This window comes from Corvus hawaiiensis, chromosome 3 (assembly GCF_020740725.1).
Source record: "Corvus hawaiiensis isolate bCorHaw1 chromosome 3, bCorHaw1.pri.cur, whole genome shotgun sequence".
Lineage (NCBI taxonomy): Eukaryota > Metazoa > Chordata > Aves > Passeriformes > Corvidae > Corvus > Corvus hawaiiensis.
The window spans coordinates 1153845-1167388 of NC_063215.1; the positions used below are offsets into that span (position 1 = coordinate 1153845).

At 54.5% G+C, this 13544-nt stretch overlaps 1 protein-coding gene across 4 annotated transcripts in view; it reads right to left on the minus strand.

Annotated features, from left to right (window-relative positions):
• Nucleotides 1-13544, minus strand: part of OTOF (otoferlin) — an 80721-nt gene that overhangs the window by 9565 nt on the left and 57612 nt on the right. For 2 of the 4 annotated variants that reach the window (XM_048298855.1, XM_048298857.1), the window contains 13 exons: nt 13352-13486; nt 12210-12371; nt 11122-11241; nt 9380-9541; nt 8159-8321; nt 6662-6732; nt 5919-5948; nt 4988-5143; nt 4590-4656; nt 2942-3066; nt 1970-2104; nt 1717-1854; nt 256-383 (listed from right to left, as the gene is read on the minus strand). In XM_048298855.1, the coding sequence (XP_048154812.1) occupies nt 256-383; nt 1717-1854; nt 1970-2104; nt 2942-3066; nt 4590-4656; nt 4988-5143; nt 5919-5948; nt 6662-6732; nt 8159-8321; nt 9380-9541; nt 11122-11241; nt 12210-12371; nt 13352-13486 (1592 nt within the window). Of the gene's footprint in view, nt 1-255; nt 384-1716; nt 1855-1969; nt 2105-2941; nt 3067-4589; nt 4657-4987; nt 5144-5918; nt 5949-6661; nt 6793-8158; nt 8322-9379; nt 9542-11121; nt 11242-12209; nt 12372-13351; nt 13487-13544 lie in introns of all 4 variants that reach the window. The other 2 variants (XM_048298854.1, XM_048298856.1) reach the window with 1 other exon arrangement.

Below are 13544 nucleotides of genomic sequence, written 5' to 3' on the forward strand. Positions count from 1 at the left end.
ATTCTCACTCAAATTTAGGTCTAATGATTCCTCAGTGGGTGTTTCACCCCCATCAGATAAATTTCAGGTTCGTCTCTTAAACACCTGCTCCTACACTGACCACACACTGGCAAAGAAGGACATCCCAGAAGGACATCCACACTGTGGGATGAATCCCATCATTCCAGCTCAAGGAGCGGCCACGGGAGAGCTCAGGTGCAGGGCTGAGGGCCGGCAAGCGCAGGCTCAGCTCAGCAATTCCAGGCGCAGACTCACTTCCCAAAGACAGGGTTCAGCTGCTTGGAGATGTAGTTCTCCTTGTCCTTGATGTCCGTCTTGCCCAGCTTGATGGCAATGTAGGGATCGGCTTTCCCGTTGATGTCAGCGGGGTGGAGGTCCGTGGCCTGGAGGGAACAGATGGGATGGGTCACTGCTGTCCCAGGCAGTCACGGATTCAGGGATGGGCTCGTTCTCCATCCCTGAGAACACTCGGCCACTTCAGTCCCTAAACAGAGTGTCTTGGATTGAAACGGGGATATTCCCGCCTCGTGTTAATCCCTGTCCTGGTTTAGGGCAAGGCTGGAGCTGGCTGTGTCCTGAGATGTCACCACAGTCACCTTTGGAATCTCATCAGAGGCAAAAAAGAGGCTCTCGGGAAACACCCTCAACAAGAGCCTGACCAAGATGCTGAAACATCCGTCCCCTTCCCCTTGTGTTCTCTCCACACTGGATTCTACCCAGAGAGGGGGTGAGGACCCCCAAACTCTCCAATCCCACCTCCAAGCATGGCGCAGCAGCAGATGCCCACGTGAGAACACATCCACCCAGTCCTGGTTGGTTTTGGCATTGACCAACCAATAGGTTGTCTACTATTCCAGCCTGGTGATGGATGGGAGACTCCATATCCCAGCGGGAAGCAGCTCTGGATGGACAACCAGGCTGGTGGGAAAGGAACCAAAAGCAGGTTCCATTTGTAGCACACTGAGACAAGGTGGTGGCAAAGGGCAGCCCAGGTGCTTCCAGCAGGATGGAGACCCCTCCCAAGAGCCTGGCTGCAGAACTCCACACCTGGGGACAGGTGGATGACCAGCTCAGAGGTCAGGAAGTGACTTTTTCCAGAGCACACTCCATATATAAAGGAACAACGTGCATTGGCTGGATCAGATCAATGATCAAGGAGCACATGTTCAAGGAAGTGCCCTGTCCTTCAGGTGGATCTACTCGATCCTGCCAGATCCCATTCCAGTCTTCTTCTCCCATTCTCTCCCATCCTGAACCATCACTGGGGTGGTGGCATGGCTGTGGAAGGAACCAACACCTCACATTCTGGGCTGGTCCAAACTATCCATGGGAACTGAGCACTAGGATACGCCGGTCCATCCCACCTGCCGGCAGGAGGTCTCTGGATCTGGCAGGAGCTTGGATCTGTCCTGTTCCCAGCGGTGGGAGCACACAGCCCTGGGGACACCGTTCAGGGTCTGGATACCCTGGGATATGCCTGAACAACTTGGGACAGTGGGAGGTGTCCCTGCTCACAGCAGGGGGTGGAAGGGGATGGGCTTAAAGGTCCCTTCCAACCCAAACCATTCCATAACCAAGGAGCTGCTTCAGTCCTCAAGTGGCATCCCGGGTCCTGATGCACTGGATCTAAATCCCACCATCCCTATGGCACTAGGACCAGTTCTGGGTGGAAGGGAGTGCTGGATCCTGCCTGTCACACCCCAAACTCCCACTCACCCTCACGATGTAGACTCGGACCAGCACATTGATGGGGTCGTTGCTGGGGATCCCCTGGAACATCCCAAAGGTGGGGTCATATCCAGCCTCCTTGGTGATGTCGTCAGGGAGCGGCACTTTGTAGACACACATGGAGCCCTGGTGCAAGGGAGAGCATGGCCCAGCTGAGTCCTGCTGCCCAGGGTCTCCAGGGAAGCAAACCCATCCCAAAACACCCTCCCCGAGGTCCCAGCCAACATTCCTGACCGCTCACTTTGAACCTCCCCACTATCCGCTCCTCCTCCGTAGCGTTGTCATCATTGTCCCCGATCTTCCCCCGGAGCAGGTTGAAGGTGTGCAGCCAATCCTCAAAGTTGTCAAACTCTGCTTCCAGCTCTTTGTTGAAGACCTGAGATGACAGGAATATAAAAGGAGGGAATTTGGGATAAAAATAAAGGTGAGGAAAAGATGTGGTGAGTACTCAGACAGCTCAGAAGAAACAAGGGACAGGACAAGAGGAAACGGCCTCAAGATGTGCCAGGGCAGGCTCAGGTTGGATATTTGGAATGATTTCCCCATGGAAAGGGTGGTCAGGCCTTGGCAGGGGCTGCCCAGGGAGGTTTGGAGTGCCCATCCCTGGAGATGTCCAAGGAATTCCTGGAGGTGGCACTCAGTGCTCTGGGCTGGGGACAAGGTAGGGATTGGTCACAGGTTGGACTCGATGGTCTGGGAGGGCTTTTCCAGCCTCAGCGATCCTGGGATTCTGTGAACGTGGACACCTCAGCTCCCAGTGCCTGATTTTTCTAGGAAGAGGAAGGGTCTCCAGCGTTACTGGGTTGGAAAAAGGGCATCTCGGAACAACGGGTGGGGCCATTGGGGCCACTGTCTGGGGGTGTCTCAAACCAAGACAAGGACCCAGGTCCAAACTCCATCCGAGCCCCAGAACCACAGGTGACATAAATCCTAAGAAATCCTTGGGATCACTGAACCAGAGCCCATTCCTGCCCTGAATCCCAGCTGGGCCAGCCACATCCAGGCAGGAAAACTCTCCCCTCTAGCTGTGGCATATCCAAGATGCCCCAAGGATGAGCCTATCCCAGGACAACCCCTTTTCTTGTGACCTCGGACTCCTTCCAGCTATGGAGAGAGGCTGGGAAGCCTTGTCCCAAGATACATCCCTAGGAGAGGTGTCCCAAGGCACATCATTCCTAGGATTAGGTACTTCCTTGGAAACACCCCCCAGTACCTTGAGTTCATCGATCTTCTGCTGCTTCTTCTTCTCAGGGAGCTCGGGGACTGGCTGCTGCTTCTTTTTCTTGTCATCTTTGGGTGCCTTGGACTTGTCCTTGTTCTTCGCCTGAGCCTTGGAGCCTTTCATGGGAGAGTCACCAAGTTTGGTCTCTGAGTCCGGGGGGGAACGGTGTGGAGGGAGGAGATGGAAATGAGGGTGAGGAGGGAGGGAGGAGATGGAAATGAGGGTGAGGAAAGGTGGGGGAGATGGGGCGAGGCTTGGACAAGGTCCTTCAAAGAAGAGGAGCATGAAAGCTGCCAGCTGCCGCTGCCTGCAAGTCCCATCCCAGCCCTGTCCTCTTTCCTTGGCTCTGGATCATAGCATCTCCAGGAGCCTGGGGGTCTCTGTGCAGGGAATTCCAGCACTGACCTGAGCAGGAATCACTTTGAGGACCACAAAACAGAGAACTTCGACAGCGGTGAGAAAACCTGGTCCTGCCCACAGCATCTCTTCTTGCTTCTGCCAGAGACTTTTCCTGCTTTATGGAGCCTGGGGAGTGGAACCCCAGCCTGGGAATACAGAGGGGATGCTGCTGCCCTCGGTTTGTCCAGGAGCAGCTGCAATCACAGGTCACCAGAGCTCGTTCAGAGCAATCACCAGCCATGGACAGCTGGGAAGATGCTGCTGGAAAAGGTGAATTCAAAGGAAACTTCTCCTCCCACTGCAATCCCTGTCCCTTGGTGCCTCTGCCAGCTTTCATGAGGGCTGGACAATGCCCAGTGATGGGGACAGACAGACGGAAAAACTTCACATGGAAGAGGAAAGGAAGAAGGAGTGGGAGAGCTGAAGGAAATGGATCATTCTAAAGAGACAGAAAGAAAACCACAGGGGACACCAGAGCAAGCCCAGAAGAACCTGCTTAGAGTTGTCTCCAAGCTCAGCAAGACCCAACCTCATTTTTCCTGGGGTATAAAGATCAGTCTTCCAAAAGAAAGCAGGCTTGGAATTTTACTCAGCTGAAGGATTTTGTGTCACCTGGGCACAACAACAACCCTCTGTCATGGGGACATGGACCATATGGAAAACGAGGGTGGAATTCCGCAGGGACGCCCCTCCCAGCCCTGCTGGCAGCACGAGCAGATGGACAAAGTCACCCTTGACCAACCAGTCCCAGGATTCTTGGCCTGCATCATTTTTGGGACAAAATCAGTCTTGCCCAAATTTAGGCAATGTCAGAAGCCCACCTGAGCTACGGACCCAAATTCCTTCAGTGAAAAACACATTTAGGCCATAATCAATCCCATAATTTTATAAAAGGATAATAAGTGAAAAAAAAAATATATATAATATATAATATATAATATATAATATATTATATATTATATATAATATATAAAATGTTATAAATGGATAAATTAGGTGAGACAACTTGCCCTACATTGTGTATTTGTCTTCACCACCCGCGTTAGGACAGCAACAAAGAGCTCAACACGTAGGGAAAAACATCCTCAAAAATTGACCCTTTTTGGGAAAACACAACACACTGGGAGCGTCCGGTTTGGCCGGAGAGCTGCGGCAGATTCCCAAAGGGATGTCCAAGCACCAAGAGGAATCCTGGTCCCACATTTCCCTGCCATGTTCCCTCTCTCACTCCCGGCCTTACCCTCTCCGATCTCCATCTCTTCCTTCTCCTCCGCTTCTGCCGCAGCTGCTTCCTGCTGCCGGAGTTGCTGGGGGAGAAAGGAAGCCACTGGAAATTTGGAACAAAGTTTTCACGGAAAAGCTGCCCAGGGCAGTGGTGGAGTCCCCATCCCTGGAGAGGTTTGAAGCCATGTGGATGTGGCACTTGGGGACATGGTCAGTGGTGGCCTTGGCAGTGCCAGGGAGCGGTTGGACTCGATGATCTCCAAGGGCTTTTCCAGCCTGAACAATTTTGGGATTCTGTAACAGTCGTGGGACGCAGCACAGCCCCAAGGCTTTGGAAGGAGCTGGAATTAGGGGAGACCTTGCAGTAAGGAAACAATGTCCCCTGGATACCCCTCGCTGCTGCTCCTCACCCACCTCCTTCATCGTCTCAATGGAAGCGAAGTACTTGGACCACCAATCCAACATGCTCTCGTCTGGCTCCTCCTCCTCCACTTCCTCCCCGCCACCTCCTCCTCCTCCTCCTCCTCCTCCTTTCTTCTTCTTTTTCTTTTTCTCCTTCTCTTCCTCGGTCTGAAGGGACAAGGGAAGCACAGACGGGGAAGGGGAGGGATCAGGTGAAGGGGAATCGCCTCTGGAAGTACAAAGGTGGGGGGTGACGAGGGAGGACCCCCCAGGCTTGGGGGCCTCACGAACTTTCTCCTTTTTACAGCTGCAGACACTGAGGCACAAAACAGCCAAGGATGACCAAGGTTAGGGAGACAGTGCCAGAATCACGGAATGGTTTGGGTGGGAAGGGACCTTATGGCCCATCCAACTCTAATCCTGACACCTTCCACTATTCCAGGTTGTTGCAAGCCCCATCTAACCTGACCTTGGACACTTTCAGGGATGGGGCAGTCCCAAAACACCTCCACATTTCCATCATCCCATTTATCCACGCATTTCCCAGGCTACATCTCTGGAATCTTCCATGGCAGCCGTCAAACTGTGCCCAGCAAAGCACCCTGGGCCCACCTGATGGAGCGAGGGAACCTTTCCCAGCTGCTGTCTGGCTGTGGTGGGAATCCCCAGCATCCCTCCCACAGGGCACTGCCTGCCTGGCTCCTCCTGGGACAGCTGGGATGAGAAATCCCGGCTCAGAAGAGCTTCCCAAACTGCAGGAACGAGGCCACTGCCACATCCCTTAAGAGGACAGCGCTGCTGTGTCTCTGTCGTGGGACAGAGGGGGGATGTCCCTGCCTGGCTTGGGCTGGGGAGGGTGCCTGGTCCATTGAAAGTGGCACGGAAGGGCTGCAGAGGGAGCAGAGGGTTGGGAGCAGGGATGCAGAGAAGATCCATCGCTTACCACATCCACCTTCACCACTGCATCGGAATTCTGCCGCCCGGGATGGAACGGAACAGGGAGAGGGAGAGCAGGTTAAGGACACACCCTCAGCTGAGTGCAAACCATCAGTCCCAGAATGGCTTGGGTGGGAAGAGACCTTAAATTTAATCTCATTCCACCCCTGCCATGGGCAGGGACACCTTCCACTAGCCCAGGTGGCTCCAAGCTCCGTCCAACCTGGCCTTGGGCACTGCCAGGGATCCAGGGGCAGCCACAGCTTCCCTGGGAATTCCATCCCACACCCTCACCACCCTCCCAGGGAACAATTCCTTCCCAATATCCCACCCAGCCCTGCCCTCTGGCAGTGGAAGCCATTCCCTGTGTCCTGTCCCTCCATGCCTTGTCCCCAGTCCCTCTCCAGCTCTCCTGGAGCCCCTTCAGGCCCTGCAAGGGGCTCTGAGCTCTCCCTGGATCCTTCTCTTCTCCAGGTGAGCACTCCCAGCTCTCCCAGCCTGGCTGCAGAACAGAGGGGCTCCAGCCCTGGGAGCATCTTGGCAGGAATCTGTTTTTGTGGAGGAAGCTCTGGAGCAGCAGGGTGGGAGAAGGAGCTGAAAGTCCCATTCTGGTCAAGTAATTGGGCACAGACACATTCAGTGTGACACAGCCCGACGTCCCTGGGACATGCTGCTGATCCAGTTCAGGGTGGAACCCCTCAGAAATCGGCAATTCCATGAGGAAAGAGGTGATGGCACGCGGATACTCACAGCTTCCAGCTTCACCATCGTGTCCATCTTCTTGATGGGAACCTCGGGTTCCATGTTGACAACGATCTCCCCTGTGGGGCGAGAGCGATGGGCCCTGCTGGTCATGGCCAGGTACCCGTTGAGGTGTTTGGCTGGACAGAGGACAGAGAAGGAGAAAGAACAAGGGAGAGGGACACTGGAGAGGAGAAACCGACAGTTCAGGTAGGATCCTACAGGATTCAGACCAGAAACCAAGCTCAGGCAAGATCCCACAGGATTCACACCAGAAACTGAGAATTCAGGTGAGATCCTACAGGATTCATGCCAGAAACTGAGAATTCAGGAGAGATCCTACAGGATTCATGCCAGAAACTGAGAATTCAGGAGAGATCCTACAGGATTCACACCAGAAACTGAGCTCAGGTGAGATCCCACAGGATTCATGCCAGAAACTGAGAATTCAGGAGAGATCCTACAGGATTCACACCAGAAACTGAGCTCAGGTGAGATCCCACAGGATTCATGCCAGAAACTGAGCTCAGGTGAGATCCTACAGGATTCCCGCCAGAAACTGAGCTCAGGTGAGATCCCACAGGATTCATGCCAGAAACTGAGCTCAGGTGAGATCCTACAGGATTCCCGCCAGAAACTGAGCTCAGGAGAGATCCCACAGGATTCAGGCTGGAGCGCTGTGGGACCACCTTGTTTGGAGCAGTGGAAATAAGCACAGAGCCTTCAGCAGGACCAAAATCCCACACGGAGCAAAGGAAGGTGAAGGATAAGCAGGAAATGTCCAGAGGAGAAGAGGCAGAGAAGATTGTCCTGAAAGCCTCCGCTAGCTTGGACACAACCCTTGGTCAGCTGGATGCAACCAGATGTGTCCTTGGGAATCTAGCCCAGCCTCCGGCCCCAAAGCTGGGAGGAGAGGAGCAATTCTGGTGGCTCCCAAGCCCTCGGGATGGGTGGGAAGTGGGTCTGGGATGGGTTTTGCTGCAGTCGCTGATGCATTGGGGTGGTTTGGGTTGAGAGGGGCCTCGACCTCTGCTCTTTACAGCCACCACGGGGACTGAGCGTGGCCAAATCCAGTCCCAGTCCTGAGGAATACTTGGGGACTCAAGTCCTGAAGCTGCAGAGATGTCAGAGGTGAACCTTTCTTGTCTTACAGGAAATGGGGGAGCAGGCAAGACCCACAGATCAAAAAATCAATGGGAAGTGATGGATTGCACCCTGTGGCTCCTCACCCCTCTGAGGAAACCACAGCAAAGGGCTTGGAGCCACGGTTTGGACTCCAGAAATTCTGGGTTCTGGTTGAGGGCTCAAAGGGAAGAGGAGATTCACCCCTTGGAACTACCAAAGTGCTAAATTTGGGGGGTTTTTTTGAAGTTCTGGTTAAGACTGGACCCAAACCCAGAAGTTCTGTGGGTTAACCAACCATCTCGTGGTCCTCACAGCCCATCCCACCTCCCTCTTCTCCCCATGGATGCTCCAGACCAGGCCCCCATGTCCCAGTCCTGGTACCTGCCATGTTCCAGTGCTGGGCTTTCTTATCGGGCGGGCGGTAGATGAACTTGCGGAGGGAGCTGACGGTGTGGGAGCCCACCAGGGTGTAGCGCCCGAAGGCCCGGCAGTCCACCACCCGGATGTTCAGGGGCGGGTGCAGCAGCTCGTTCTCCGGGAGGTCCTGCGAAGAGGAGGGATGGTTATCAGGGACTGGGAGCGTCTGGTTTGGTGGTTGGGAAGGGAAGTAGGGACCAGAATTGGGATCATGCTGGGGAGACCCGTAGGGATTAAGAATGGGATCATGTTGGGGAGACCCGTAGGGATTAAGAATGGGATCATGTCGGGAAGGCCGGTAGGGATTAGGAATGGGATCATGTCGGGAAGACCCGTAGGGATTAAGAATGGGATCATGTCGGGAAGACCCGTAGGGATTAAGAATGGGATCATGTCGGGAAGGCCTGTAGGGATTAAGAATGGGATCATGTTGGGAAGGCCCGTAGGGATTAAGAATGGGATCATGTTGGGAAGACCCGTAGGGATTAAGAATGGGATCATGTTGGGAAGGCCGGTAGGGATTAGGAATGGGATCATGTCGGGAAGGCCGGTAGGGATTAGGAATGGGATCATGTCGGGAAGACCCGTAGGGATTAAGAATGGGATCATGTCGGGAAGGCCTGTAGGGATTAAGAATGGGATCATGTTGGGAAGGCCCGTAGGGATTAAGAATGGGATCATGTCGGGAAGGCCGGTAGGGATTAAGAATGGGATCATGTTGGGAAGACCCGTAGGGATTAAGAATGGGATCATGTTGGGAAGGCCGGTAGGGATTAAGAATGGGATCATGTTGGGAAGACCCGTAGGGATTAAGAATGGGATCATGCTGGGAAGGCCGGTAGGGATTAAGAATGGGATCATGTTGGGAAGGCCCGTAGGGATTAAGAATGGGATCATGTTGGGAAGACCCGTAGGGATTAAGAATGGGATCATGTTGGGAAGGCGGGTAGGGATTAAGAATGGGATCATGTTGGGAAGACGAGCTGAGACCAGAACTGGGATCATGCTGGAGGAAGAGGTCCAGATCTGCTCCAGCAATATGTGGCTTGGGAGCCCTCAGGTAAAGGAATGGTGTCCATATGCTCCACTCCTTTGGGAAAACTGGAGTAAAGGGCTCAGAGCCATGGTGGGCTCCAGAAATTCTGGGTTCCAGGTGAGGGATCAGAGGGAAGGAGCCACACTCACCACCTCGAACCACTTGACCAAAGTGCTGAAGTTGGGGTTTTTCTTGTAGTTCTGGATCAGGGCAGACTGGACGCCCTTTCCGGCGCACTCGATGTCCACACGGGGCCGGTCCACTTGAGCCAGGTTCACTCTCTTCAGGTCCCTGAGCCCCCAGAACAGGATCTAGGGCAGGAGGAGGAGGAGAGAGCATGTGAATGTGAGCGGGACGATCTCACATTGGAGAGCTGGTTCTCCATGGAGAGGGATCCCACTGACGATGTCATCTCTGGGCAGTGGGATTCCTGAGGTATCTCCTCCTGACACCCCAAATCTTCCATCCCACTCCTGGTTTGCAGCCCAAGGTCTCCCAGCTGCTGCTCTCGACACTCCTTTTCCTGCCTTTCTCCCTTCCTGGCCTTTTCCCACCCTGGGACTCCTCAGAGCAGCTCTGTCCATCTGTGGTGGCTCTGGATCCAGCACTGCCATGGCTTTGTCCCAATGGAATCAGTGTCACTGGGGAAACTTCCCTGTCCCTGCCTGGGGTAACAGACTGCCACCATCCAAAATTCCCCAAAATGGAGATTTCCCCACCTCCTCATTCCCCATGGCTGTATTAAAATTGTGAGGAACACAACTCATTTATGGCGATGCAAATGTGTGGAAAACCAGGAGCTGAGATCCCTTTGGAGACCTGGTCAGTGGCATCTCACCGGAGCAGAAGCACCTTCACCCGGGGCTGAGATGTGCCCTGAACATCCCTGTGGGCATTGCCTGGGTCATGGGTGTCCACCAGGACCTCCAAGGGACAGGGGCCCTCGTGGGACACGTCACAGAACCACGGAATCATTTGGAGAAGCCCTCGCAGACCATCGAGTCCAACCTGTGCCCGGTCCCCACCTTGTCCCCAGCCCAGAGCACTGAGTGCCACCTCCAGCCCTTCCTGGGACACCTCCAGGGATGGGCACTCCAAACCTCCCTGGGCAGCCCCTGACAAGGCCTGAGCTCCCTTTCCATGGGGAAATTCCTGCTGCTGTCCACCCTGAGCCTGCCCTGGCCCAGCCTGAGGCCGTTCCCTCTCCTCCTGGCCCTGTTCCCTGCCAGCAGAGCCCGACCCCCCCGGCTGCCCCCTCCTGTCAGGGACTTGTGCAGAGCCACAAGGTCCCCCCGGAGCCTCCTTTGCTCCAGCCTGAGCCCCTTTCCCAGCTCCCTCAGCCGCTCCTGCTGCTCCAGCCCCTTCCCAGCTCCGTTCCCTGCCCTGGACACGCTCCAGCCCCTCAGGGTCTCTCCTGTCAGGAGGGGCCCAGAGCTGCCCCCAGCACTGGAGGTGCCCCAGCAGTGCCAGCACAGGGGACGGGCACTGCCCTGGGTCGTGCCCACACTATTTTGGATACAAAATCCCAATTTAGATAACCATGGATACATGAGAGGCATTCCATCCTCTTTGCCCGAGTTTGGTGGGATGCAGAACACCTGAGCTATAGGATTTTTTTGGGAAGAGATGATCCAGCTCCATGTCCATCTCTAATGTTCCCTGAGCTGCATCTCAGCCCAGGTGCTGCTGTCTCACTGTCCTGCCCAGTTTTGACAGCACAAAGTGATCCAGTTCCCTGCTTTTTTAGGGATGCTGCAGCCTGGCTCCCAGTCTGGCCACCACAGACAGATCCTTGACTCCCAGCTCCCTCCTGCCCTTCCAGCACCCTTGGAGATGCTCTCCTGCCCCAGGAAATGCTCCACATGGACACCGGGTGCTCCGAGGCTGTTACCTCCACTCTGTATCTGCTCAGCACTGGCCGAATTCCCAGAGGCACTGGCAGGATGGGGCCCCGATCCATGTCCGTGGGGCCATCGATTGGGGGCAGGTCTGACTTGCCCGCGGGGCCGATCTGGAACAGATGGATCATGGATTAGGATCTGCTCTTTTGAGCTGCTGGAAAGCAGTTTTTTGGTCCATCTCCCAGAATTGTGGAATCACAGATTGGTTTGCTTTGGAAGGGACCTCAAAGATCAACTCATTCCAACCCCTGCCATGGACAGGGACAAATTCCAGAGGGAACTGGGTGGTGTCTCAGCTGGAACTGGTCCCAGTTGTTGGGTCTGCATTGTCTGGGAGCACCGAGAGCCCAGAGCAGTTGCTTTGGGAAAAGTGAAATGCAAGAGCAGAAGGTGCTGGGAATTGCTGTCCTTCCACACAGGACAGTCCCAGGAGCAATCCAGCAATCTCAGCCCACCAATGTATCCCACTCCCAGGGCTGTTCCACCCTGGAATTGCATCTGCTGGGCTGGGTGTGAGGAAATGGAGATGTGGTCCCAGAACTCAGCCCAGGAGCAGCTTTAAGGTCCCATATCCAGCCCAGGGCTCAGGAAAGATCAAATCTCCCGTGTGAGCCGTTCCCCGAGTCCAAGGAAAGTGGTGGGGAAAAGGGCTTGGATGAGCACCTGCCCTGGCAGAAAAAGGAGGTTGGGAAAGCATTTCAGTGGATGGAGCATGAGGCACAAAAGTGGAAGAATTTTACTCTGGTATTGCCCCAGACTGACATGAATCATGGAATGGTTGGGGCTGGAAGGGACTTGAAATACCATTGAATTCCAACCCCCTGCCATGGGCAGGGAAACCTTCCAGTATCCTGGGTTGGTCCAAGCCCTGTCCAGCCTGTCCTTGGACACTTCCAGGTGCCTTTGATGAACAAGTGGTTGATCCATCCAAGAGAAACTACAAGGGTTCAGCAGAACAATGAAGCAGTGAAGGGGCAGTTATTCCCAGTTATTCCCAGTTATCTGATTTTCCATAAATTAATCCCCTCTCCCTTCCAAGCCTGCATCCAGCCTTCCCATCCCTTTGTCCAGCTGGCACCTGGAGCAGCTCAAAGGCGGCCAGCAGGTCCCCGGCCGTGGCATTGCCGCGGTAGATCTGGTAATACTCCAGCTGTGGCGGGAAGCGTGGGGGGCAGTACTGCTCGTCTGACATCTTCACCACCGGCTTGGCGAACGTCCGGCCCATGAAGTCAGCTTTTCCCTGTGGAAAGAGCACGTGGAGTTGGGAATCCAACATGGGAATTCCAAGATTAGACCCATGGTTCTCCCCAAGAGCACTTGGAGTTGGGATCCAACAGGGGAATTCCAAGACTAGACCCATGGTTCTCCCCAAGAGCACTTGGAGTTGGGATCCAACAGGGGAATTCCAAGATTAGACCCATGGTTCTCCCCAAGAGCACTTGGAGTTGGGATCCAACAGGGGAATTCCAAGATTAGACCCATGGTTCTCCCCAAGGGCAGTTGGAGTTAGGATCCAACAGGGGAATTCCAAGATTAGACCCATGGTTCTCCCCAAGGGCAGTTGGAGTTGGGATCCAACAGGGGAATTCCAAGATTAGACCCATGGTTCTCCCCAAGGGCAGTTGGAGTTGGGATCCAACAGGGGAATTCCAAGATTAGACCCATGGTTCTCCCCAAGGGCAGTTGGAGTTGGGATCCAACAGGGGAATTCCAAGATTAGACCCATGGTTCTCCCCAAGGGCAGTTGGAGTTGGGATCCAACAGGGGAATTCCAAGATTAGACTCATGGTTCTCCCCAAGAGCACTTGGAGTTGGGGATCCAACACAAGAATTCAAAATTAGCCCTGTGGTCCTCCCCATCGTGGTTGGAACAGGAACGGGATCAGCGCTCTGGGCTTGGGATGCCAAAGCTCAGGGAAAACTTTCAGTCCTGGCTCCTTGAAGGAGGTTTGGGACAGCCAAGGGTTGGGACAGCAAGGAGGCCAGGGATGAGCAGTTTTCCCAAAGGGAAAATCTCCTTGGCTACAGCCTCTTGCTTCCCTCTCCAAAAACAAGATACATCAAGTTACGTCTGAGATTTATGAGCAGCAGAGGCTCCGTGGGTGATGTGGAGGGATCATTTTCCAGGAGTCAGGAAAAAAGGCTCCCCACATCCTCTGCCTCCAACTCTGGAGAGATCCCGGCATCCAAACCACACACAATTCCATGGGCTTTTCTCACCACAGTGTCCTGGTCGTAGATCTCAATGACGATGATGGGGGGGTCATCCCGCATCTCGTGAGCTTCCCCGTACAGCTCCACATTGTCGAACACCAGGAGCTGGTCCCAGGTTGGGCAAAGGGTCTCGTTGAGAACCTGGAAAGATGGGAGACATTGCTACTGCTCCAGGGATGGACCAAAGTCCTGGGAAAGG